General features: G+C 38.8%; 1 protein-coding gene across 5 annotated transcripts; it reads left to right on the top strand.

The window, feature by feature from the left end:
• Positions 1–391: 391 nt before the first annotated feature.
• On the top strand, positions 392–20,381 carry vegfab (vascular endothelial growth factor Ab). 5 transcript variants are annotated; one of them, XM_038276518.1, is made up of 9 exons: positions 392–536; positions 688–1,200; positions 3,413–3,455; positions 4,301–4,497; positions 5,978–6,054; positions 8,711–8,743; positions 14,763–14,831; positions 16,373–16,516; positions 18,596–20,381. In XM_038276518.1, the coding sequence occupies exons 2-9, from the start codon at positions 1,147–1,149 to the stop codon at positions 18,615–18,617; spliced, it is 639 nt and encodes a 212-aa protein (XP_038132446.1). In that variant the 5' UTR covers positions 392–536; positions 688–1,146; the 3' UTR covers positions 18,618–20,381. The 5 variants fall into 5 exon arrangements, with proteins under 5 accessions (XP_038132446.1, XP_038132447.1, XP_038132444.1 ...); XM_038276519.1 differs by adding an exon at positions 16,825–16,872 and having other exon boundaries at positions 446–1,200; XM_038276516.1 differs by having other exon boundaries at positions 459–1,200.
• The last annotated feature ends 7,572 nt before the right edge of the window (positions 20,382–27,953 follow it).

Here is a 27,953-nt window from a genome sequence, read left to right on the forward strand (position 1 = left end):
TGACAAAAGATGCATTTTGTTTTTACCCAGAAGTCAGATTTTAAACCCACTATTAACATGTATTTTTTTTAACACTTATGAACTTTTATATCATAGTCAATCTCTCTGGAAATGTTTGGACATTGGATTTTTATAGGTGTTTAACTTATGAGGATTACAGGTAGCTGACCACCTCTCACTTTTATTATAGTCACATGAAATAGAAGGATCAAGCAAGAAGAATAGATGTAATTAATTGATGATTGACTCTTTGAATTAAGCCTTAATGTTGATAATGTCATAACCTTAAAACTTTGGTCACTCACAGATAATGAGTAAAATAAAAATAGAGCCAAACATCGAAGCGCATCAGTTTTAAAATATCTTTTGCTTGTGATACTATGACGCGTTAGAAGCCTTTAAGTAAAAGCAGGGAGAGCTAGACACCACCCACCCAGGAACCTCCTCCAATCATACGGGTGCCCAGGCGCTGCTCAGTCACAGAACGGTGAAATCGAGAGAGGGGACAACACGCTGTTTGCCCCGCCTGGCTCACTGTAAGGCAATGACACCGGGATAAAACACCCGAAGCAATTTCACTAACTTTTACTTTTGTTTTCTGTACCTGGGAAAATTTCCAATCACAGATCTCATCTTTTTCTTTCTTTTTTTTTATTTTATTTTCTATATCCCACGGTGAACGTCAAGCGGCTCCAAGGCTTCAAGTTACACATATAGGAGCAGGCTGCAAGTTTCAAATGGGCAGACCTTTTGCGGCTACTGGCTCACAAGCATGGGATTATTCGTCCAATGTGGCGTGAAAATAAGGATCTGCTGTTGAACGATGTGAGACGTTGCGCTTCTTGGATTCTCGCGTTTCTGGATATCTTGAAAATCATTGGCAACAGTTGAAAAGAGAAGGGAGCATTTTTAAAGGAAAAAGGATTGTGTACACTCATATTGGGACCAGCTATGGATTTACTCCCCCCGAACCCTGTTTTCTGAGAAGTTATCACTTGTTCTGTTTCTTTTTTTTATTTCTATTATTATTATATATATTTTTTTAAAGAAAGTTTTTGCTGAAGAACAAATAGCCGCATCGGCTATTTAAAGTTTTGGAACCCGTCGCTCAGCCCTTGCTTTATATTGGACTGGATTTCAAACACCATGAACTTTATTGACAGTTTGACACTATTATTTTTGACACTGTCAGCTGTCAAGGTGAGTTTGTCCTTTTCCCTCTGTGTGAAAATCAGAACCTAAAAGCAAAAGGAAAATATAAATGTAGCCTGATTGTCACTGGTCATTAATATGGAAAGCTGTCCGTGACTTTCGTCTGTCTAGGTCACAGATAGTGTTTAAACAAGCTGAAATGTTTAGAGGCTCCTTTAAACAGTCATTACGCAAAGCAGACAAGGATTGATCTCGGGTGGTTTTCTTTGTTTTGTGTTTTTCTTCTTTTTTTTGTGATTTCTCATCCAAATAAGGAGTAGGTGATTTTTTTTAAAAGATTGGGTTGTGGAGTTTGACGTGAGGGTAGAAAGTAGGCCTGCACTGGAACCACATTGGAGATAAGATTTCGCTTTAAAGGCGCAGCGGCTCTTTTCTGTGAATCAGGGGCAGGTTCACTCCCGGTGGCTCGGAGGCAAAATCGGGTTTTGTTAAAAAAAAAAAAAAAAAAAAAAGAGAGAGAGAAAAAAAAGGGGAATAGGTTCATATATAATCATTAAACAGAAGATCAAAATGTTTCAAGGTGAAAGTAGAGTGAAGAGGAGTGGGGGGAGTCCATTTTTCTGCGCCTTGATTGGACTTAAAAGCATTATTTCCCTTTAATTCTCCTCATTTCTTTTTTTTTATCACCTTATTTCCAATTTTGCTCCAGATTATTGTAGAGAGCTTGATCCACCAAACAGATTGTCGATCTGCTTATTCATCATAGCCCGGTTAAATTGTGCGTGTTCGCAGCTTGACACTCATATCTGTGTTTTTATGGGGGTGGATGATGTTGGATTTGGGGTGACGGTGGGGGGGGACTCCCTCTGTCTCTTTCTCTCTCAGCCCATAAGGTTGGACCCTCTCACGCCACCAGAAAGGGGGTGGGGCCTGAATGCACACAAGCCGTTTCCCCCTTTTTTTTTTTCTCTAAACTTTTCATTAACGAATTGAGTCTCATTGAGCGCATGCCGGTTGAACAGGAGCAGCGTCTCGTGCAATGTTGGCGAGGTATTGCGCGAGATGAGAGCGCGGGTTTTCTATGTGATCGAGAGGGGGGGTGTCAAAAAAAAAGGGTGTGTATTAGGTGACAAGACCGTACGCATAACGAACACATAGAAAGTTGCCAGAAGAAAAATGCGGTGGCCCCTCTGTTGTGGTGACAGCTACACCCAATGAAGAGCAGGCAGACATTTCCCATGCATTTTAATGGCAAAGGTTATTATAAGGTGGTTGGAGGTTTGGAAACTGGAAACCAAACCAACGCAGTGGTTCCAAAGTTTATGAAGTTTTGCCACGTAGTTGAGGGGGATTAACTTCCTATCAGTCATAAAAACAGTAAATTCTACCACAATATAATAATTTATTAGGAAATGCCATTCAAGTGTAAAATTGAGCTGAATAGGCAATGATAGGGTTATCTGACCTTCAATCTACTTTAAACTAGATTGTGTTAAAAGTGCAGTTGGTTCAAGGCTCTTACTGAATTGTTTTAAGAACTGGGCCTTAGTCTTTTCCAGTTAGTCCAAACCCAAATCATGGCCATTTATATCAATAGTACATTTTCCAGGCTTGATTGTGTGCCTGTTGTGCTCTTAATTCGCTTAGTTTCTGGTCTAATAACAGTTAAATCAACTACGACAAAATGTCTGTAACTTGAATGGTTGCAATATATTGCTTAGTATATTTGCACCTAGAGTACATTTGCATGTATTGTTTATTGTACCTGAATGTATATGTTCTTTTTTAATTATTCTTAATTCTGGAGCCTTTAGATCAAATTTAAGAGCAAATGTAAGCACATGTTTAAGTTAGAGGTGGAATAAGTGCTTTTATGACAGGGTCGCTAACCTACAGCATAGTTCACTTATACCTTGGGCTGGCTCTGCTGAGCACTTCTAAGAAGGCTATTTCCAGACTAGATAAAGACAAGAACTGATTTCCAGTGATTAAAGGGCATGTTAAAGTAATATCTGTCTGTATGCTGTTTCATATGTAAAAGATAAGTTTACTACCTTCTTAGTTACTGAAACCAGGACTTGTCCACAATATTGTCCTTGGTGGTTTTATTTTTCAGCAATGTTCACCAGAAATGTCAAAATGCAAACAGATTTTTTTGAATGACATGATAAGTAAACGGCAATAGCAGGCTGTTTTTCTTTCTGATGTCCAACTCAATCTACTGTACCTAACGGCAATCTTTCTTCTTCCCTCCTTACAGAGTGCCCACATACCGAGGGAAACAGAGAGAGGTCCACATGACGGTAGGTGTCCCACAGGGCACCGTGGGAATACAGTCTGTGCTGGGCTCCCTGCTTGGCTTGTAGCCAACAGTTGGGAGGGCTGGTTTGAATTTCACCTTGACATTAAACAGGAAATTATCACCCCCTAGTGGAAGACCAATGGACCCTAATCCTTTAGTTCCCTGATAAGTTTTTCTTCAGATTCAGCTTTTTATTTTTACAAAGGCAAAATCCAGCCTCTAAACTGAATTTGCAGCATCCAATCCCTCTTGAGGTTAACCTGGTAAAATTTTATGGTCACCAGAGTCTTTTGTAGAAAGGAATGTCACCCTCTTGGCCCTGGAAAAAAATCTTTTTGCACAATCCCAGCATTGACAAATCTAATTTGAACAATCATAAGCCAGGCTTCATGATATTGCTCAGGCACAAAATGGTTGATTTAGTTCCCCAGAGGGCCAGTGGCCTCTGAGTTAATTCAGGCTTGGTTATGGCCTCTGCAATGTTTCAGAGGTGTTGTCAGTCCATGTCCTAATATCTTTCACAAGAGCAGGACTCCTGCAAAGACCACAAGGAGGGTGGGGGGTAGACTGAAGGCTCTGCAGCATGTAAATGATAGAGGAGAACTGTAAAAAAAATTATGCCTAGGTTTGTGTTGAACTCATATACTTGTTAATGTTTATGACAAATTATGTAAGCGCTCGTAAAGTGGAGCAGTTGGTGTTTTCTTATATAAACCAGGTACTTTTAAGTAGACAAATATGATTTAAAACCATTCCAATTCACACATGCCTGCATTTTATTTAGCTTTTATCCAGATGTGTGTGTCCAAGTTTATAACTCTGGTCCCTTTGCCTTTGTCTCCACAGTGATCCCTTTGTTGGAGGTTATCAACAAAAGTTCGTGTCAGCCCCGGGAGGTGCTGGTGGATATCTTGCAGGAGTACCCGGATGAGGTGGAGCACATCTTTATCCCATCCTGCGTGGTACTAAAGCGCTGCGCCGGCTGCTGCCTCGACGAGAAGATGCAGTGCTTCCCGACAGAAACTCGTAACGTCACAATGGAGGTCAGCAACCTTATGAACAACATTAACACTGACATGTTTAACATTTTTAGTTAGTTTTTGTTTTTTTACCCAACAAAGCTTGGTATTTTAAATCCACCCTTTGCTATGTCCATGTGTGTTAGGCTAGAAGGGTTCTTAAGCATCATGCAAAGAAAGCTGAATTTTTCCATCAGTTTGTTTTTCTTTATTATCCCATAAAATGTTTACTAAACAAAATATATCAGAATTAATCTTTTGAAAAGAATCCTATGTTTTTAAATCTGTTTTCCTACCGTGTGATAATATTTGCACCTCCCTGTTCTGATCTACAGAGCCTCCTTTTAAAAAGGATGGTTCAGGATTTCTTTGAACAAGCTTTTGTTGCTAATGTTATTAGTAACAATACCCTTATCCGTAACGACAATTTGTAAAAAAGTTCATAGATTATGCTAGCAACAAGCCAGACAGAACTTCTGATTTGACCAAATCAAAGTAATTCACACTGAAACTAGTATAATGTGTTGTACAGAAGGCGGCAGTGGCTATAGACCTGCACTTTTAGGAAAGAATGTTTAAGACTAAGTTAGTCGCCATTCTCAGTCTGTTACTGTGGTAATGTTGGCTAAAGCCACCATCTGTATCAGCCCTACCTTATCAGCTGATCATGGGTCAAACAACTACAAGACCTGGAAAGCACCAGCTTTGATGCCATTGCGTAACTGATGGCACAAAAATCCCAAATTTAACTCATTTCCTTATGTGTTCATAAGGTTGACTGTTGCCGCCCACAGCAGCTTATGCATTGCAATGCAGAGGCTTGGCTAAAAAAAAACAAATCGAAGCCTAATTGTGAAAGTGTAGATGATCGATAGTTGCTAATAGGACGTTGCATCAGACATATATCAACATTTTCAGATTGATTCTATTTAATAGCAAAATCAGACATGTTTCTACCAAAGGCAATGTTACTTAACTGATAACTTTAATTATTAAAATATTCCAAAGCGTTCCTCTAATATCCATGTACGTGGAGAGAACCTCACATTTTCTCCCTCATTACCAGCATTGATAGTAATTTAAAATTGGAGTCAGAATTATTTTAAACACTCTGAAAATAAAAGTGTTTATACCTCTTAAACTATCCCCTCTGGGTCAATATAATGCTGCAAGTGTTGTAGGTATGTCTCTACCAGCTTCTATGTCCCCACACTAAGGCATCAACTCAACAGATCCACTGTGTTAATGCTAAAGTACTCAAAGATGGACTCATTTTACACATTAGGAGATTTTATGTAGGGGTCTGAGATTCTGAGACAATCAAAATAGTGTTTGTTCAGCTTTTTTGTGTGTTTCTAAGTGCTGGTCTTTCAAAGTTATAAGAGAATCAGTAAATATATAACTGATTATTGTTTCAACATGATGAAATGTAAATATAAAAGGTAAAGTGTGAAGTACACACTGTAGCTCCTGACTAACGAAAATCTCCCTTCTTGTTTTACAGATTAAAAGATCAAAACCTCTAAGGCAACAAAATGATGTTTTCATGAGTTTTACAGAACACAGCGCATGTGAGTGTAGGTAAGAAACTTCGAAAAACACACACACACCCATGCACATACACAAAACATTGCTAAAAGCAAATTACAGCACCATTGTGCAGCGAAGCCGAGGTCGGCCAGACGCAGCATATGAAGTTATTGTTTGCAGCTCGCCCTCTGACACATTCAATAGATGCTAATCATGCAGATTTATATCTTATCTTGGCTTCTTCCACATGGCTGGGCATTTTTAAAGAAAAGCCCTGAGCAGGTTCAAACACATTGTGAATTTATCATCATTCCAGAGCATAGCTGTAGCTCTGTAGCATTTAACAGGTTCTACCTGGAAGCATGCAGTGCCCCCTGCTGAGATCAGTGTAACATTTGATATCTACGAATTCCTTTTTGGATCACTTCCTGAGTTAGATAGAGTTAGAGTATGCACATCTAGTACAACAATAAAAAATGAGTGAAATTTACAGATGACATAACCAGGAGCTTGATCATCAAGCAAAAACTGCATCATTTGATCTATTGCTATTAGAAACAAACATGACCGACCATCTTATCTGAAATGTTCATGTGACCATTAAACAGAAGAACATTAATAAGACTTTCCAGCTTATCTAATGTGACTAATTTATTGTATGTGCTTAGCTCTGTGAGAAAAAAAAAATGTTCAGACTTGAAAAATCAAATATAGCTGTGTCTAAAACTGCAAGAAACATCGTCATCTTAAACTAATGAAAGCTGTAACTGTACTAATCATTAACAGCTCTCTCTTCTCTCATCAGACTTCTGCTGTTTACTATTAAAATCTCTTTTTTTCCACATTCTGATTATAATGTTAGTAGGGGTATGAGTTATGACATAGCAGCTCAGAGGGGACATGCCTCCTCCTCCCACATTACAGAGATATTTTAAAAGAAAACAAACAAATCGGGTACTTTATTTTGCTGACCAAGGTTCGAGATGAATTACCCAATGGTTGCTTTACGCCTCGTGTTTGCATAGTTAGTTGAAACTGGAGTCTGACGTTGTTGATTTGTTCCTAAGAATTATTACTATAACTAGCCTTTAATGTAAAGCCCTACTATGGAGATTTAGAGGCTCCAATTGGTTACAGACATGGATTTCTTTTTAATGAATTTAAATTATTTTCAGCCAGCATTGCACAAAGCATTCAATGAGAGATTGTAGTTGGCGGATTTCCTTTAAGCCAACTTAATTTTTTTTCATTCCTGTTAATCAAGTGCATCAAAACTAAGAATTTTTAGCACAAACTGACGTTACTGAAATGGATGCACTCTTTTTGTTTTTTGTTAGTAAATCAGCAAGTGAAGGAAGCTAAAAATTCTTTATTTGCTGTTGGATGCAAAAAGGCCCCCTTTATCCAAGGTTAGCACCTCTTGTTTGTGTTATAGTTCTTACAAAAAACAAACAAAACAAAATAATTAGCGGTTAGATTTAAAAGAAAACTAAAACATTGCGTTGCCCTGCGATGGACTGGTGACCTGTCTGGGTGTACCCCGCCTCTCACCCATAGACAGCTGGAGATAGGCACCAGCACCACCGCAAACCCAGCTGGGATAAAGCGTGAAAGAAAATGGATGGATGGATGAAACATGGCATCAGTCTCAAAAATTGGTGCATGAGAACAAACGATAATAATTATTGCTTCTGTCGAATCTTTACCTTAGCAGGCAATCAAATCCATCCGCTATAGAGGAGGACAGCATACTAGAACTTTTATTATAATCATTGTTCTAATGCTATAAAAAGCCACAAACACCAGCAGATAAAAAAAGTGAAGTTTTCATGTGTTATTGATCATCCTTATTGCATTGACAAAGTCATGACTTTTATAGCCCTTAAAAATTTTTTTATTTCATTTAAAAGTATTCCTAATGGTATTTCATGCCTTTTGGAAGTGGTCCAACGTTTCATAGATTAAGTATTTCTTCTTAACAGTAGGTATCACATTTCAGGTTTTAATAGAGTATTTTCCATCTTATCAACGTTATAAGTCTTCAACGACTCGGCCAAGTTCCTTTAAACACAATAAAGAGATGTTCCAAGGCCAAAATGAGAACCTGGTAAATTTCAGTGCAACTGCATATCAGTTGGTTCCTGCAAAATAAAACACTGGCCTTGGTAAGGCTTCCAGACACAACAATGAGATACCCTCTGTCTAACAGGAATCTTGCAAAAGTTTGTCAAGCCAAAAGTTGGCCATGAGTGCGAGACCATCTCGAGGGAAACACTGTTTCCTAACTTTATTGGCAGAGTGCTGCCCGGCGAGGTTGCCAGCAGAGTTATTGCTCCACACTCTCTTATCGGCAAGAGCTGTCACATGAACAAAAAGTGAAACAAACTTCTTAGCTCTCAATTGCGGACGTGTTTGTATGTGTGTATCCATCAAACAACACAACCCCACGTGTGCCTGTGTCGACAGTGATCTGCTTTATTTCCCAACTTTGTTTCATTTACCAAGCTAAGTATTTGAGAGCTAGCTTTAGCACCATTTCTTGCAAATGTCATGGCAGTGATGTAACATGATTTGAGAAGATTAAAGTGCGTCAACCGCTGCTAAAAAAGAAAAATCAGCCAAAGGCCTTTGATATGCATCTGTTTACCCACTGAACAAGAAACTTATTGTGACCTAATATTTTTTTTTTGTTGTTTCTTCTTTTTAGGGTAAAGCCAGAATTCAGAGAAAAGAAAGAAAAGTGAGTACTGCACTTTGCTATTAATGGAAATTGGGATATATTAAGGGAGGGGTTGGGAAATTAATATTTCTTATTGCATTGCAAGTTCTCTCTCTTTAAATATCTGTATTATCGACAGAACTATAAACTTTCAATTGATCTGCCTTTTAATTTTTCCTGCCTGTTGATTTTTTTTATATTATTAAAATGTCAGATACAAACACACAACACTCCATAACCATAATTTTATACTCCCATTGGATGAGATACATGGGATTATCAGGGATTAGCATGCTGTGGTTAGTTGATAATTGCTGGGAATGCAGACTAAATCACCAGGTGAATGACTGCCTTGATGAGGCCATTGCCCTTTCTCACACCTCTTTCTTGCTTTTCTATCATATATTTTACCATCCTCCCCTTTAGCCTCAACCTGTTTACATCCCTCTTAACTTCTGTTACTCCCGCTTCTAATTGCTCTGATACAGATAAGTGTTTTTGAAGTGCTGTTAAGCTGTTTGGTTCACGGTCCGAGCTTTAGTGATCCTCCCCATCCCATGCCACACCAGTCGCTGTTTTAACGGTCATCAAGGCTCTTTAATCCTCTCACTGCGGGTTCTCGTTAATATTTTTCCATCGTGCAGCTGTTGGTGTCAGCCGTATTTTGGTTTTTATGTCAGGTCGTCTGTCATATAGATAAGGCGCGGCTTTGAGACCTTCTCTTTAACCTTGTCTCAACTGTTTACAATTCTGGCATTGGTGTATGTCGACAAAGTGATGATGCTGGGGGTCATTCAACCTCTGCTTCTGACGTTTTCAGATGTTCATTCTAGTTTTATCGCCTCCTGCTAACCTCTGCAGAGGTCCCGGAGTCTATCAGGATGACTCATCTTGCTTATGTTGGGAAATTAGTTAACTGTCAACGTCCAACTGTGATATGAGACAACTGCACATATCCTGTTCTGTTGGTCAGTTAGTGACATATTTACTATCCTGTTCCTCATCTGGCCTGACTACAGACTTCCGGACTCTTTATATTAACCCCTGGTTCAAATGGAAAGTGATGCCTTTGAAAAGTTAAAACATAATTTGGGGTTTTGCTGGCAGTAAGGCTTTTGAGATTATTGAATTATTTGTTTCTTTGCTTTGCCAAACAGCTCTTTACCTTTTCCAGACATTTCTTTCAGTTATTGGTTGTGATTACATTAGTCATTTGTGGATAAAATCCTTGTTTTTTGTTAGACTTTACTATTCCTCTACTGTCTCAGTGAATTTCACGGTCACTGTTTATTGTGAAATAAAACCTGATGAAAGAGATGAATCTAGGACACATATTGATGAGCAGAAGATGCATTGTAATGAATCGATCCCCCAAGCTCCTTTGAAAGTTCCTCATCAACAAGGATTGCTTTGATTGATGATTAAACAGCATTCCAGCCTGGCCTCAGTAACACCAATTAGCAACTGTCTGAATACTAACTACAAGGCTAAACTTGTTGAATAGAAAGCTGCCAAACATTACCATCCTAATACTGTCACGTAGCGGATTCTCACTGTGTCGTGAGCATGGCTTCACGTCCTTGTGGCAGGCATTTAATTTTCCTCACAAAAATTCTACTTTTCCATTCTGTATGGGATTGATAAGCAGAACAAAATCAAAAGCATGGAGAAATTTTACAAGAATCTTGTCTGTGCCAATGAAGCAGTGTCAAAATACAGAAATGATCAATTCTGTATCAAATTGATATTTGCACAGAACTGCATTTTGGGGGGTTTTTGCCGAAAAGAGATATAGCATTTGTTTGTTTGTTGCAGGGCTCTAATTGAGCTAGTATATGCTATTTTTGTCTAAAAGATGTCAGCCTCTTTTGCAAAACTTCACAAAGCTGTGAAAACTAAGGTTCTTGTGAAAGGCTTTGAAAAGTGATTGATTGTATTTTTCAACTGATCATGGAGAAAGTTATGTGAGAAAAATCTGTGGGAACCCTGAAAGAGAAGTCATTCTCTATACTCCCTCTGGCCATGCATAAAACACAAATTAAGCTGGCACTGTGTAAAGCTTGTTACATGCTCCACAAGAAGCGGGAAATTTGTTGACGTTCTCAAGGTGGAAAGAACAAGAGAAAAGTTTGTTTTGCCAGAGTTTTCATACTTCGCAAGGAACTCCCATCCACTGTAACTTACATCAAACACAAAAAAGAAAATGCAACAGCAACGGCAAGACAGAGGCCTTTTTCAGATTGACGGGGAGAGCAAAATGCTTCAAATTACCTGGAAGGTGTATTATCCATTACACAATAGATCACTGTACATATTTCTGCACCTGAAATAAAGGAGGACATTTGTGACTCAAAAACAAAAGGGGAAATCATCTCCACTCTTCTTACCTATAAGAACCGCCATTCAAATCCTGCTCCATCATAAAACTGGTCTATGACATGCTGCAAAAAAAGGTTCTGCCCATCTGTGTTTAAAACCTGTTGGGAGGACCCCCCACCCCCAGACACTGTTGAGAGAACAAGATGAATAATTTTGCCCTCTTAACTATAAAAGAAAGAACAATATTCTTGCTTTTCATGGTGTATGAAACAAGCTCAAGATTCTTTCCCCTGACTAGTAACCATGCTTGCTTTAAATTCCCAACAAATCGCACTAAAGTTTTACGACGCCACACAAATAAAGTATTCTGCCACAGCCTCAGAGAACTCCATCACTACAGGTGCTGGTCATAAAATTAGAATATCATGAAAAAGTAGATTGATTTCAGTAATTCCATTTAAAAAGTGAAACTTGTATATTATATTCATACATTACATACAAACTCATATATTTCAGATGTTTATTTTGTTTAATTTTGATGATTACAAATGACAACAAATGAAAATCTCAAATTCATCATATCAGAAAATTAGAATATTGTGAAAAGGTTCAAAATTGATGGCCCCTGGTGCCACACTCTAATCAGCTAATTAACTCAAACCACCTGCAAAAGCCTTTAAATGGTCTTTCAGTCTAGTTCTATAGGCTACACAATCATGGGGAAGACTGCTGACTTGACAGTTGTCCAAAAGACGACCATCGACACCTTGCACAAGGAGGGCAAGACACAAAAGGTCATCGCTAAAGAGGCTGGCTGTTCACAGAGCTCAGTGTCCAAGCACATTAATAGAGAGGCGAAGGGAAGGAAAAGATGTGGTCGAAAAAAGTGTACAAGCAAGAGAGATAACCGCACCCTGGAGAGGATTGTGAAACAAAACCCATTCAAAAATGTGGGGGAGATTCACAAAGAGTGGACTGCAGCTGGAGTGAGTGCTTCAAGAACCACCACACACAGACGTATGAAAGACATGGGTTTCTGCTGTCGCATTCCTTGTGTCAAGCCACTCTTGAACCACAGACAGCGTCAGAAGCGTCTTGCCTGGGCTAAAGAGAAACAGGACTGGACTGCTGGTGAGTGGTCCAAAGTCATGTTCTCTGATGAAAGTAAATTTTGCATTTCCTTTGGAAATCAAGGTCCCAGAGTCTGGAGGAAAAGAAGAGAGGCACTTCATCCACGTTGCTTGAAGTCCAGTGTAAAGTTTCCACAGTCAGTGATGGTTTGGGGTGCCATGTCATCTGCTGGTGTTGGTCCATTGTGTTTTCTGAGGTCCAGGGTCAACGCAGCCACATACCAGAAGGTTTTAGAGCACTTCATGCTTCCTGCAGCTGACCAACTTTTTGGAGATGCAGATTTCATTTTCCAACAGGACTTGGCACCTGCACACAGTGCCAAAGCTACCAGTACCTGGTTGAAGGACCATGGTATCCCTGTTCTTAATTGGCCAGCAAACTCTCCTGACCTTAACCCCATAGAAAATCTATGGGGTATTGTGAAGAAGAAGATGCAATACACCAGACCCAACAATTCAGAAGAGCTAAAAGCCACTATTAGAGAAACCTGGGCTATCATAACACCTGAGCAGTGCCACAGACTGATCGACTCCATGCCACGCCGCATTGCTGCAGTAATACAGGCCAAAGGAGGCCCAACTAAATACTGAGTGCTGTACATGCTCATACTTTTCATGTTCATACTTTTCAGTTGGCCAACATTTCTATAAATCCTTTGTTTTTATTGGTCTTCAGTAATATTCTAATTTTCTGATATGATGAATTTGAGATTTTCATTTGTTGTCATTTGTAATCATCAAAATTAAACAAAATAAACATCTGAAATATATGAGTTTGTATGTAATGTATGAATATAATATACAAGTTTCACTTTTTAAATGGAATTACTGAAATCAATCTACTTTTTCATGATATTCTAATTTTATGACCAGCACCTGTACATTTATTAGAACAACAGCTACAAGAAAAAATACTGTGTAATTGGATTCTTGCAGCCTCGGAAGAGGTAATTTGTCACTTTATGCAGAATGGTATAGCCCAGGGTTCCTCAGTTCCAGACCTTGAGGTACAAGCACCTTTTAGATATATCTGTTCTTTAACACCCTTAACTCAAATCAGATCTTTAGCAGAAATCTGGAGAACTTCACTGCATAATGGGTAGGAAATTAAGCCATTAAATTTAGGTGTGGAAGTAGAGGCACATCTAAAAGGTTCAGGACCCCGGACTTCAGGGACCATAATTGAGGAACCCATGTGTTGCCCCTTAATCTGCTACCAACTGGCCCCAGGGCCTGCAAAATTGATGAAGCAGATATTTAAAAAAACACAGTTTCTTAGTTGGCAACCACCTGCCACAAATGTTGTTTCAAAAACAGCTAGAGTTAGTGAAAGAGTACATAAATTACAGCTTTATATGTTTTTTAAAAGAGGCTTTAAAAAAAATCTGATTGACTGACCAAGTAATAATGAACATTTTCATCCTGGCTGATTATAAATGTGAAGACTCACATATAGTGAGTATATATATATATATATATATATATATATATATATATATATATATACTAGCTAAATAAAGACAAGCATTGACCAAACCAAACCAGCTGAGGAAAATAATATCCACAGCACCTCAGTGTCTTCAGGGATATGGGTGTTTGAAAGGATCTGATTGTTCTGCTGATTATTATCAGAGGGTTTCCCATCACAGTTTGATAAATTGACATGAAAATTGTCTACCTCCAGCCAGCACTTGTGAAACACAAGGGGCTTGATGCATAAAACTGTGTGTGGATTACTAACCAAATGGTTTTAGGTGCCTAGAAATGCATGCACATGCCCCCCCTTTTTTTTTCAAACATACTAAATAAGTCTTAGTTATATTCCAACCTTTACCAATAAATAAAAGTATATTCTACAATCCATCATTTGCATATAAAAATAACAATTTGCTTCACAAGTCTTTGGGACACATCAATGAACGCAACTTCTAAAAAAAAAATAATAATTTTTAAATGTTAATGGTAAGACTCTTCTTTTTACTTGTGGTAATCAATAGGTTGGGAATATTTTCACAGCCCATTCTTCCTTTACAAGTTGTAGTAAGTTGGGAAAGCAAGGCTACCCATGATTTTTGTGCTCACACATTGTTTATGCGTCCAGCCCCTTGTGTACGCTTGATAAGCACACTTCTGTTTGTTCTCATTGTGCTCCTTTCTGAAACAACTTGAATCAGCTCTAAAGAGTTGACCCAGATATGTTGAAAGATGTCGTTTTGGTGAAGTCCAAGCCTTTTGTCCTCGATTCATCCGGTAAATTTCCGCCCACGGCAAAGCCTCACAACTGTTAATTGGTTTCACTCTCTCTCAAGTCATTGTACGTTTTTATAAGACCAATCATCCTGGGAAAAAGGCTTTTGAAACTAAGCTGGACAATGAAATGATTCTCTCACAGATTATATATCTTATTCAATATCTGTGGGATGTGGATAATCATGGGTATGTCTTATGTTTTACCATTATCAAGGAAAGCATGTTATCCATACTGGGATATATCTTTCCTCTTAATGAAACAAGTTGGAAAAAAAAGTTGGACTGACTTATCGCCAGTCTCTCAGACATTTCTTTGGGTTGTTGTCCTTTTTCTCTTGCAGAAAACCCCGGACAGGCAAAGGCCTAAAGAGAAAGCGAAAGAAAAACCGTGACAAAACAATTCACGATGCGTATGTCAGCTCCGCCTTCTCCACCTACCTGCACCTGAGTGTTGCGCTTCTCACAATTAAGCTAATTTGGGAGGAGCTTTTTTGCCCCTTTTAATTTATACCATTTAATTGAGCCAACAGCCGTATCAACTAGCATGTCGCTTTCGTGTACTGTTCTAACTTTGTCTCGTCAGTCATGCTATCCATAATTCTTAAAAAATTTGTCTGAGCTGGCCTGTCGGCCAGGTACTATTGCTAATGTGTTTTTTACAAAAACTTACATATAAAACACTCAATAAAGAGTTTGCAATATCCATTCTTGTTAAAGATGAGCCATATAACCCATCTCAATATCTAAAAAAACACTAACCAATCTCAGTGAAATTGCTTGCAAGTTTATTCCCCCCGCAACCCCATATTTATGAAAAAGACTGGACCAATGATTGGGATCAGATTCAGCAGCCAAAATTGGAGGATCAAACAACTTTTCCATTGGTTGGATAAAAAGATTAATTGGAGAAGCTGGGATAAATTGATCTGAAATGTTAGCTGTAGCACAGGCCTTTTCCTAGAAAAGATCACAGATCCACCAGCATGACTTTGGAGACCTGCCCACACTATTCTGTTATCTGTGCTGGGATCAGCAAGACTGTAATCATGGTCCTGTCTTCAGTGTTGAGTCTGTGCCTCTTTGCTGTGTCTCTTTGCCTCTCTCTGTTCTTTTCATCTTATAAAACAGTCTCTTTGTTGTCCTCAGCTTTATGCTGGTACTATTTATGTAATGTGAAGACATGAATGATTACTATCTATTGACTTTTTCCCTTTTTTTTCTTAAGTTTCTTCAGCAAGTACTGTTTTTGTTTCTTTGTTTACCTACTTTTGTGTCTGAGACTGTGAAAGTACTCATATTTTTTTTTCAAAAACTAATATAAAGATGACCTCATGTATCTTCCGTGCAGATGTTTTTGAACATATTCTGTCTGTATGTTCATTCGTTATTTGTATATTGATGAAAATGGAATTTCTGGGTCTAATCCCGAAATGTAATTTAAACCTATTTCCGCCTCTGTTTTGAAACTCATGTCTATCTGTGGGAATCACGGTTTTCCATTTCACTCAATAAAATGAAAAATTTTCTTAATGGTGCACAAAACAGACCCTTGAGTCTTCTTTATCAGAAAAGTGAGAGCAAGAAGTGTTCTGTCATTAACCTGCAGCTCAGTGCTGTTATGTCATTCTGTTTTGCATGACGTGGTCTAGAGCTTCACTCACTGCATGTCTAACCAAACTTTTTTGTGATGGTTCATTCAATGTGGAAGGGATGGGAGGTCAGGTGTTACTTTTAAAGCTTGCTTTTTTTTTTCTTGCTTGCTCTGTGGGAACCTGTGAGCAATAATTCCCAAGTATCACATGCAGGGATTCCTGGTAATACCTTAAAGGAACAACTGGGGCATAAAAAGTGCTTGAACTTAGGGCGACCTGTCATAGGTGGAAACCATACCCTGTTATAATCTGCCTCTCCCTCTTCCTCCCCATCTCTGTCTTTGTCTCTGTCTGTCCAGTGTCTGTGAACCATGTTGTGATAACTGCTCAGAGAGGAGAAAGCGTTTGTTTGTGCAGGATCCTTCAACCTGCCGGTGCTCCTGCAAACACACAGTTGAATACTGTAAAGAACGCCAGCTAGAGCTCAACGAGAAGACCTGCAAGTAAGCGCTGCTGCTTTAGCTGAAGTCAACCTTTCCAAGTTGTCTTTAAAACAAACTAGAAAACATAGATTGCTTTCTAATAACCCAACTAACTTTACATTCAGCTGTGCAACTTATAAGCAGCTACTTTATTTGGCTTGTCGCCCCTTGTTTTCATTGGATGCAGTTACATCGTATTTCCGGTGATCTGTACCATCCATCTTGCGGTTTCATATCACGCCCAGTAATCATTTCAGAAGTATAGAATTGAGGTCACTAGACTGTGCAGGTTGAATAAGTTCAAGCTAAATATCACATTTCTGTTTTAGGATATGAAATAACTTGCCCCTTGCTTTCTACCGCTGAAACTCCTGCAGGTAATTTGAACAATCTGTCCTCTCTGGTGTTTCTTTTTATTTTAGAATAAGTAATCAATGTTTTCATGTAATATGCGGTCAACATTCACATCTAAGGCCTATATCAGTGAGGATTCGGCTAAAAAGGGCCCATAGATGGAATTGTCCAAATAAAGCGTCAGTTGCCTGTTTATAATAGGCTGACTGCAGGGAAGGAATAGAGAAAAGTGGAACAGAAATGAATCCTAATGGTGTTTCACAATTTACAAGAACTTTACCTACATTGGCTTCCTTACTAGCTTTGCAAATATGTTTGCCTTTAATTGACACAAGAGGGTCTCATACAAGAGGCTTATTGTCATCCGGTGGTACTTAGTACCATTCCAGCCTGAGAAAAATCCATTACAGCGCCCACAGTCACGTTAGCAAAAAGAGGACGCTCCCAACTACTTAATCTCTGCATCGATGATTAGATATGTCAGCTAAATTCCACCAATCTAGAGTTATTCAAGTCTGCGGGAAGATTTAATTTTAAAACTTCCCTAGAGTTTAGATACCTTTTCCAATTCTGACTTTTAAAAGTATTTCAGCAAGTAACTGCCTGCAAAGATCCTACTAATTCAAAGTTGGACTAATCCACACAAAAGTGGATCCATCCAACCGTCACAGAGATACATTGCAACTGCACCTGGTGTTAACAAGGGGTTTTAGACTTTGCATTAAAGTAAATCATTCTTCGTGTGTTGCATGGGATCTTCTTTTCTGCATCTTCATATTTCTTGTATCATCTTTATAAGTCTTCTACCTTAAAGGGAGTAACATTTCTGAATAGTTTTTGATAAGAAGTGACAAAACCTGAAAATCAAAAAATAACAAGGTTGAATCTGCAACAAAGCACTAAATATGCAGCTTTTCAGAATGTTCACAGAAACATTTAAGGACCTCAAATCAAATAACGTCATTGTCATGGTTTTTGTGGTCACACATAGCAACATGGGGTGTTCACATCTGATGTCTTGTAGTTCTAGTGTTGTTTGGAATAGATTCAAATTGGTTCTAAAGTTGATATAAATTGCTAACCTGTTAATGAGATGTGCTAAAAATTGTAGGATGCTATCTGAAATAAGGTCTTGCTTGTCTGGCTTGTGTTGTGGATTAGTTCATTTGACAGAGTTGGAAAGTTATTGCATTCCATTGGTAAATTACAGCTTAATTTTAAAAGACGGGGAGCTAAGTTGTGATCAGAAAATAGCCAGGCAGCAGCTGGCACGTTGATTATGACTAGTTACTGTTCTGGTTGGTTAAAGTCAATCTTAACCTATATCACAAAATTGGATTATCTGCAGGGCTACAGTTTATTTTTTCTCATGAGCTATTATGCCATTATGAGGAAAATTCTTGGCATCATATAAATGCATAAAATGTGATTTTCAATTCCTTTATTCCCAAATATGTTATTGTCAGGTCCTGGGACCTACCACATGCAAAAGGCTCCATCCATTGCTTAAAACCAAAAAATAACTGTTGCAACTGCTCAGCAAGTTGTTACAGCTATAAAATGCATTTTAGCTGCAGGAGATGCAAGCTTGTGAGGCATCGCCAACTTTCACTTTCGGTTTATTTTTGTGTACACATGTAACACTCTAGTGAAAGTTTTTTTCTTCCTGTTATTGTTCTACAGCTATGCTGTGCTGTAATTGGTTTTACTCATAATCTTTTTTATTCTTTGTCTCTTCCTATTCAGATGTGACAAGCCGAGGAGATGAGAGAGGTGCCAGCACCAGATGTACAAGATGAAGGAACATTTTAAAGATATTTCAAAGCACAGCACTTTGACCTTTATACCCTAAGCTCTTTTCTGTGGAAAGCATTCCCCCTGCATGGACAGTACAAAGAGAAAGACTGAAGTTTCCTCCCTCTGTATATCTGTGTGTATATAGATAATATCAAAAGAAAAAAAGTACAGATTTGTTATGCTGCTACAAAAACAAACAACTAAAACCCATCATTTGACTAAAAGCGGAGTAGCCGTCATGTGGTTTTGCGTTTCTAATAGGCTTTCGATGCAGATGATGTCTAATTGTCAATTCATTGTATGCGATTACTTCACTGGATTTGAGTCTACTGTGGTTATACATCAGTCATAACAAGCAAAACCTCTAGATATATTTAACTTCTAAAACAGTGGGTGAGACTGAAGAAGACATGGGTGTGCTCTGCTTTTTTAATATGATGGTTGGACTTTCGTTGGCTGACGCTTATGGAATGAAAAGACTGGACAAATGGGACAACGGATGGAAAACTGTCTCTGCTCAAGATTGCTTCCCTCTGAGGACATTGCAGGACTTGCAGACTTTCACATTTCAATGTTGCGTTGCTCAGGGGGGGGGGGACTCTGGAATGATGGTGCCATATACTTTCAAAGGGATACTGGTCGATGATATAGCATTTAATATTTTACAATGTTCTACAAGAAAACCACTGAAAAATCCTATATACTGTAGATTGATTCCATTTGAACTGTGCCTCACTCAATGTACTGAGAAATCCTGAGTGGTTTTTAAATTATTTTTTTTTTTGTTTTCTTTGCGGAAGAGGAGATTGTTAAAGTTTTCTTTATTGAACACACTATCATTGATTAGACATCTTGTCTGAACATGTACATAGATATCCCTTCGTGCCATTGTTCATTCTAGATAATTTATAATGTTATAGATTATTTTTCAGTATTCAGTCTTGTAAACATATTTAATTTGGTCTATTTATGTATGCTGTGTTATGTACTTGTAGCTGTCGTTTTTTTTTTTTTTTTTTTTCATATGTGTAAGGTCACTGATGGCTACTTTCACCATGGCTCTCAAGGCTTTTCTATAAAACAAGTTTAAAAAAAAAAATCAAAAATATATTAACATTCCCTTAATTAATTTTATGTGGACTGCCTTACCAATGACATCTCTATTTGAACCCCTTTGCAGGGATGAGTGCCATGTAGGGTTTTAACTTTTGAGAGTGTGTCTACTGTATGAATGGGTGTACTATTTTTAGCAGCTAAGTATACAATACCACAATACAACCACAAATATGAAATTGGATCTCCATTCTGACCGCCATCAGTCAGAATTTCTATAAGATATTTTTGTGTCCTCTACACTATTAACATGTTTTTGTGTCTATGTAAAGCAGTAAAGGATATTTATTTTAAAATCATGTTGTTTTTATATAAAATAAGGAGAAGGTTGCAGTGTTGAGAATGCTGTATTTTCATCTGGGGTAATTAGTCAACAGTGTGAGGATTTTTCTTTCATGAAACAAAGTGTTACTTATACAAATACTTGGATTCTTTGTGCGAATGTTATGTAAAAGAGCAAAAAAAAAAAAAGAAAAAATAGATTCCTGCACCCATTTAATGACCGACAGACATTCAGCCATGTGAATAAACACGCACTTTAACCAAGTGTACAGTAATTTAATCTGTTCAATTTGATTACAATTTTGCAGTGCAAATTAAGCATAAAACAAAGTTAAACCCAGTTGTCAAATCATTTCTATCTGACAAGTGTATACCAATTTATTGGGTGAGCCTATATTCCATCTTCTAACAAATTGTAACCCAAGGATGCAATTCCATGCAGCTAGGCACCTACAGATGCTGAGCACATCTTGCTGAGGGTTAACCTGAGCAGTAGAACGTGGGAAACTATTATTTAAGTAATTCTTATCAATTGTAGCTCTGAATGTTGGTGCAAGAGAGGATGATCGAAGAATTTGGATTTTAACATGGAAATATCTCCTTGCTATGCTGAGAATGGTTTGACAATGTCCAATGTGTCAAGAAAAATTAATGGCAAAAACAAGTAAGAAAATTTAAAAACCCTGTCTTTGCAAATTTTTCAAGTGAGTAGACATGTCTACAAGATCTGCATATTCTAGGCATAGACATTTCAGAGTAAACAGCTTGAAGATTTTGTTGACACTGCACGGATCCAGGAACTTTCTGTCTTCCTGCTTAATCATTTTTTGTCTTCTGCATTCTGGTTCAATGTTGATATTTTTGATAAACAGAAGATTATCACTTTAAACAGACTGACTGCTACATTACAAACATCAAATAATATCAGGTTCACTCCAAGTTCGCCGTCAATGACCTTCCAATTTATCTGATTTTTCTAATGCTATAATATCCAGAATTTTGTTTTTTGTTTTATGGTTATTGCTGTTTATTTTGCTAATGGCATAGTGGACTACTTTTGTTTACTTTTCTAAACCCTGTGTACAAACAGTTTTATAGTGTGAGCTTTGTACTCAAAAACCAGATTTTCTGAGGAGACATACGAAAGAACATCCCCTAAAACTACAATAACAGCTGGGAAAGAGATAACCAAGCTTCTCCTCCAACTTAAGTAACCAATATGGCTGCAAAGCAAATAAGAATAAATGTTGGTACACACAGCTTAGTGGAACAGATGACATACTCACTCACTGAAATAGAGTTTTGCAAAATATTGTACTTTTTATTTAGTAACCAGGTTGCTTAAGTGTTTAAATCAAATGCAGAAATTTGAACCCTGTCCTTATATTAAACCACAATAATTAGAAAATCTCACAATTTTTTCAACTGGCAAACAGATAATGACCAGCTCAAGTAAAAAATTGGTGAGAGTTTCGTGCTAAAAATTTCAGTAAAAATTACTTGGGCTGGCACTAGCCCTTGTAGGATTTCTCTTTGTTTGATTCAAATAGATCACCTTGTTTTATAGTAGGTAAAAGCCCAACAGTAAAGGTTGGTCATTTCACATGTTGGTCTTTTCATGTCTATGTACCTTGGGTCCTTCTTACTGGCCAAATCATTCTCACTACTGGAGTATTTCTTATCTGCTTTTGGAATCAATGATTCATTCAATCAAAATCTGAAAGTCACAATTAATCTCAATGGGAAATTAGATGTTGTACTTCTCAAAGTCTTTTTGCAACACCTGTTGTATGTTAATACATGTTGGAAGGAAGGATCTGCTCCAGGAAAAGCTTTTGACAGAGGACGCTGTTGTTGTTAAACAGTACAATGCGGAATATGCTGAGGGTTATCCATCATTTTCTCCATCAATCGTCCGCCACTTATCTGGCAGGTTCATAGGGAAGTGATCTTTATCTTCAGCAAACTATACACTCTGGACGGGTCGCTAGTCCATTGACAACCAGACAACCATTTCCATACACACATTCACACAATGATGTGTCACACTATCCTTGTGAGGACTTTTCATTGACTTCAATGCATTTCCACTCATTTGCATGGCCTAATACATTTTTCTAATTCTATAACCCTTACCCTAACCCTAACATTACCAATACATGCCTAACCCTAAACCTAACCTAAACTCAATTCACACCTTAGACCTAAACTTAATCCCCACTCGAAGAAGAGAACCTTTCCTCATTGGGACCAGGTGTTGTTCCCCATAAGCACCTATACAGTAGTAGCCATTCAAATTTCCACACTTATCTTGATGGGCCCTTGGCTGGTCCTTGGCTGTTCCCCTAAGATTTATTTTTTAAACATCAATCTTTTTACTAAAATATTCTTTCTGTGGACATTAAGATCTAAAGAGAAGCGCTTTCTCCTGGTCAGACCCTGTAATTCAGTAAGCGGGTGGAGTCAGAGTAAAAAAATACACATGCCCAGGAGAAGGAGGGGGTAAATCCACTGACTGGAATTTGGCTGCCATTCGGCTGGCATTTGACTGGGAAGGGCCATTCGGAATGGCTGCTATTGTAGGTCCCCAAAAAGAGCATATTCCTGGGAAATGGTCCCCACAAGGTAACAAAAATATGGGCACACACACCTACAGGCAATTTAGAGACTCCAATTTACCTAGCCTTTGGGGTTTTTCCACTTTGGGAGAAAGCCAGAGTACCCGGAGAGGACACATGCATGGATAAGGAAGAATATGCAAACTCCATGCAGGAAGAACCAATAGGCTCCTTCTCTCCTTAAGTCTCTCAAACTGTTGTCTGTTTGTCAGATAGTCTTTAAACCAGATTTTTGATGCCTAAACCAAATCTGGAGTTTCTAACCAAGTAAATCATGCTTAATCCTATGAAATTCACTTGAGAAATCAAAGCGCATAATCCTTTCAGTGATGTCTGCCTTGTTTAAATGATACTAGGTTTACTGAAGCATGTGAATGATGGCATCTTCAACTCCAAACTTGCAGGCGGGTCCTGGTAGCTGCGTCTTTGATTGTCCAGGTGGGCCAACAGGAATCTCTCTAGGATCTTCACAATTTTGAATGTCAGGACCCTAGCTCTATCTTAAACAAGGACTGTTGGTGGAGGGGATTTTTTGGGTTCTAGGACAAGGCAGGCGGTCTTCTACAATGTTAGAACAATCTCCTTGTTCAGGCTAAAGATGTATATATATATATATATATATATATATATAGTTTAGTAGGCACTGTAGTATTTCACAGAGCTGCTTTGCAAAGGCCTTTAGGACTTAGGCTAAAACCACCTGGGCCTGATGACTTTTTAAAATTTAACTACTTCTGCAGATAACAGAACCCCCGGAAAGCTGCTGGACCAGATTCTGTCACTCCATCCACTTTGAAGCTCTGTGCTGACCAGCTGTCTCCAGTGTTCACAGACATTTTTAACACCTCACTGGCGACATGTCACGTGCCAGCCTGCTTTAAATCCTCCACCATCATCCCTGTCCCCAAGAAGCCAAGGACCACAGGACTTAATGACTTTAGACCCGTCGCCCTGACCTCTGTGGTCATGAAGTCCTTTGAGCGTCTTGTGCTGTCACACCTGAAAGAAATCACGGACCCCCTCCTGGACCCCTTTCAGTTTGCCTACAGAACCAACAGGTCTGTAGATGACGCTGTCAACCTGGCCCTTCACCACATTCTCCAGCACCTGGACTCCGCAGGAACCTATGCCAGGATCCTGTTTGTGGACTTCAGCTCGGCCTTCAACACAATCATCCCAGCTCTGCTCCAGGAGAAGCTCTCCCACCTGAATGTGCCTGACTCCACCTGCAGGTGGATCACAGACTTCCTGTCGGACAGGAAGCAGCACGTAAAGCTGGGAACACAGTTCTCTGACTCACAGCTCATCAGCACTGGTTCCCCCCAGGGCTGTGTTCTTTCTCCTCTGCTCTTCTCCCTGTACACCAACAGCTGCACCTCCAGTCATCAGTCTGTCAAGCTCCTGAAGTTCGCAGACGACACCACTCTCATCGGACTGATCTCCGATGGTGATGAGTCCGCCTACAGGTGGGAGGCTGACCATCTGGTGATCTGGTGCAGGGAGAACAACCTGGAGCTCAACGCTCTAAAAACAGTGGAGATGGTTGTGGACTTCAGAAAGAGCGCAGCCCCAGCTACCCCCATCACCCTCTGTGACTCCACCATTGACACTGTGGAGTCTTTCCGCTTCCTGGGAACTATCATCTCCCAGGACCTAAAGTGGGAGCTGAACATCGACTCCCTCACCAAGAAAGCTCAGCAGAGGATGTACTTCCTGCGGCAGCTGAAGAAATTCAACCTGCCCAGGACAATGATGGTGCAGTTCTACTCCTCCATCATTGAGTCCTTCCTCACTTCCTCCATCACCATCTGGTACGCTGGTGCCACCGCTAAGGACAAGAGCAGACTGCAGCATGTCATCCGGTCTGCAGAGAAGGTGATTGGCTGCAACCTCCCATCTCTCCAGGAGCTGCACGCCTCCAGGACTCTGAGGCGTGCAGGGAAGATTGTGGCTGATCCCTCGCACCCCAGTCACAAACTATTTCAGCCACTACCCTCTGGCAGGAGGCTGCGGTCCATCAGGACCAGAACCTCCCGTCACAAAAACAGTTTTTTCCCATCTGCTATCGGCCTTATCAACAAGGCCAAGAGACGCCCGTGACACTGGACAATGTTTCTCTCCCCCATTCAGGATTTCTGCGTTACATTAACACACAGTCTACTGTTTCTATATAGCTTCTGTGTATATATATATATATACAGTGTTGTGCCTGAACGCGTTCAATGAACGAAAGTTCATGAACTCGTTCATATTTTGGGCGAACGTGAACTGAACGTACTGCATTATTGCCTGATGAACGTTATTGTGAACTCGTTCATTCTGGCGTCTGTGAACGGCACGCTCTCTCAGTTCAACTCCGTTCAATAGGTTGCCAGATTTCTATAGAGCCCTCCAGGCGAAACCCCGGCTAAATCACACCGTAAACAGGCCTTAATATGTAGCGGGAAAAACACCCAATCTGGCAACAGGAGCTACCAGTGTCGTAGCCTACAGCCGCGTGCGTCATCAAAACAAAATGCAGCGTGGAAGCCACAGCAGCATGGAGGCGACTTAAAACAGGTTTATGACCAGGTGGTCAGTGAGGATGATGGCAACAAGTTTGCCCGCCGGCTTTCAGTAAAAAAATCCGCACTTCAGTAACCTTAAATTCCTACCTCAGCCTGGTCCCTCAGTTTGTGTTAGTAAAATCTTCTTGAGCGGAGGTCTTCAACAGGGGATCCGCGACCCCTAGGGGGTCTACGGAGGTACTGCATGAGGGTCTGCATGGTTAGTTGATATTTTTATATTCCCCCCCTGCATTTTTTTCCCCCACTAATTGAAATGTCTTTAAATACTCATTAGCATGAAATCAACACACTGTAGTAAACAGATAAATGGAGGCAGAAGATGTCTTTCAGTCATCAATGCACACATTCAGCGACACACAGGAGCTCTTTCAAGCTGGGCACCGTTTCCTTCACAACACCTGTCCCATCAACCAGGAATCAGAATCAGAAAAACTTTAATAATCCCAGGGAGAAATTAATTTCTTTACATTACTCCATCTGTAATAGAGTGACTATAGGACACAATTTCATACAATATATATGGTTAGGGGGTCCCCGCTCCATCTCGCCATCAGTTTGGGGGTCCTTGGTCTGGAAAAGAAGACCCCTGTTCTTGAGGGTTTTACTATCCATGTAACTTGTTTGTTAAACCTGCCTGGTATAATTTTCCAGGATTCCTTTTTAGTATGTATTGAAATGGAATTTCAAATGGAAAAAATTATTAAAATAAAAAAAAAAACATTTGCACCTTAAAGACTACTTTCCTATTTTTCTTTTAATAATTACTCATAAAAAAAGACCATTCAAGCAGCACACTTTCCTGATGTTTTTGAGAATATACTGTAGATGTGAAAGCTGCAGCTGCTACTAGTGTGAAGTGAATGGACAGCAACAAAGCATTAAAGCAACAATGGGGAAATGCTGTCCCCTCAATGCTAATGTAAACCCTGGTTGGATAAGGATTCAAAACTGGATATGAAGATGAAATCTGACGCACAGTTTCAGTGTTACAACTGATAAAATAATTGCTGTCTGTGGTTCTACAGTAGGCTATGGTGTAATTGAGCAATATATGAAAAAAAAAGAAAAAAAAGAACTATGAACTAGTTCGTTTTTTGGAATTGTGAACTATGAACTGAACTAGTTCATTTTAAAATGTGTGAACTGAACTTTGAACTAGTTCACGTACGTAGTAAGAGAACTTTCCCAACACTGTATATATATATATATATATATATATATATATATATATATATATATATATATATATATATATATATATATATATATATTTTTTTTTTTTTTTTTTTTTTTTTTTTTTTTATATATATATTCTATCTTACTTTGTTATTTTGTTTTGTTTTTTTGTTTTTTTTGTCTGCACCAACAACACCAAATTCCTTGCAAGTACAAACCTACTTGGCAATAAACTTGATTCTGATTCTGATTCTGGAAAAGTTGGATGGGGGGAGTGAGGCAAAGGGTGAACTACCATCTTAGCTTTTGTTGAGAACAAACTGATAGAGGCAGGAAGGTCCATGGCAGATGAAAAATGAAACCTTGGATTTGTGATAGCAATGCTTTTGGTCAAAGGGAATTGGGATATCTGTTTGACTGTGGGCAGGGGAGAAGGATGCTGAGCTTGTTACCTAAATTAACCTGTAGAAGAAGTCAGGGGGGTTACCATTTGAGCTAGCCAATTATTTGTACTTCTCATTAATTCTTTGTCTTTCTTTATAAGGATGCTTTTATGTTTTTGTTTAGTGGTTCCTTCAGATCACTGGTTTAAAGGTTTATAAGCATTTTATTGTTCTGGTGGAAATGGTGTTATCTGTGGAATTTAAAGTGGAAAACTCCTGTTACAGAACTTGTAAAAAGCATGTTGTTCCTGGAATACTTCAGATTTAATACAGTGTCATAACAAGTCATATTTTATAACCTCATTAAGTAACACTAATTCATCTTAGGACAAATTTGTATCTTTATCTGACTTGTTGATTTTAGCAGAACTTTGGTATACGTTCTCAGCCTTCAGCACACATAGACCATGGTAATAGTGCTTGGTTGAAACACAAGTTCCTTAAAAAGAAGGAACAAGAAAATAAGTAACATTTTAGTGCCTGGACATTACCCATGCTGCTGCCTGTACTACTTTCATTTTAGAATAATTAACCATGTTGCTTGGGTTCAGCTAACCTTGATTGTTGGACAAGAATTATCACCTAATATTGGACTAAAATCTGTCCTTATACCATTTTGTTATGCTATGTAGCACTCTAAGCCTTCTGTCAAATGAACCATGCCATAAACTACCCAACAAGATCCAATTTCTTCATTTCACAAAATCTGATGCAACACCATGTCTCATTGCACCACTCTTTTTGGTTGTTCAACATCAAAGAGAGTTTGAATGACAAATGTGAAATTCTAAAAATGTGTTACTGATCATCTGCCAACATTTCTCACAAGTGGTGGATTAATGTTGTGGAATCTTTTCCCTTCAGGCACTCTCATATCTATTCATTCAAGTGTGTTTAATCAGGTGATACTTCTGGTTTGGGTGCCTATTCCAACTAAAAAAAAATTTCCAGGAAGAACTTCTTTTTTAAGTTAAAAACTTTTAAGGTAATGAGAATGTTACTAAAAAAGTTATAATTTGCAGCCAGCCTGAATAAACCATTTTCTTCCCTCTAAAATTAGCATTTCTCTACCTTGACACATGATAAGTATGTCTCCTGGCTGATCTTT

The sequence above is a fragment of the Cyprinodon tularosa genome, unplaced genomic scaffold, assembly GCF_016077235.1.
Source record: "Cyprinodon tularosa strain WSP-4 unplaced genomic scaffold, ASM1607723v1 ctg125, whole genome shotgun sequence".
NCBI lineage: Eukaryota > Metazoa > Chordata > Actinopteri > Cyprinodontiformes > Cyprinodontidae > Cyprinodon > Cyprinodon tularosa.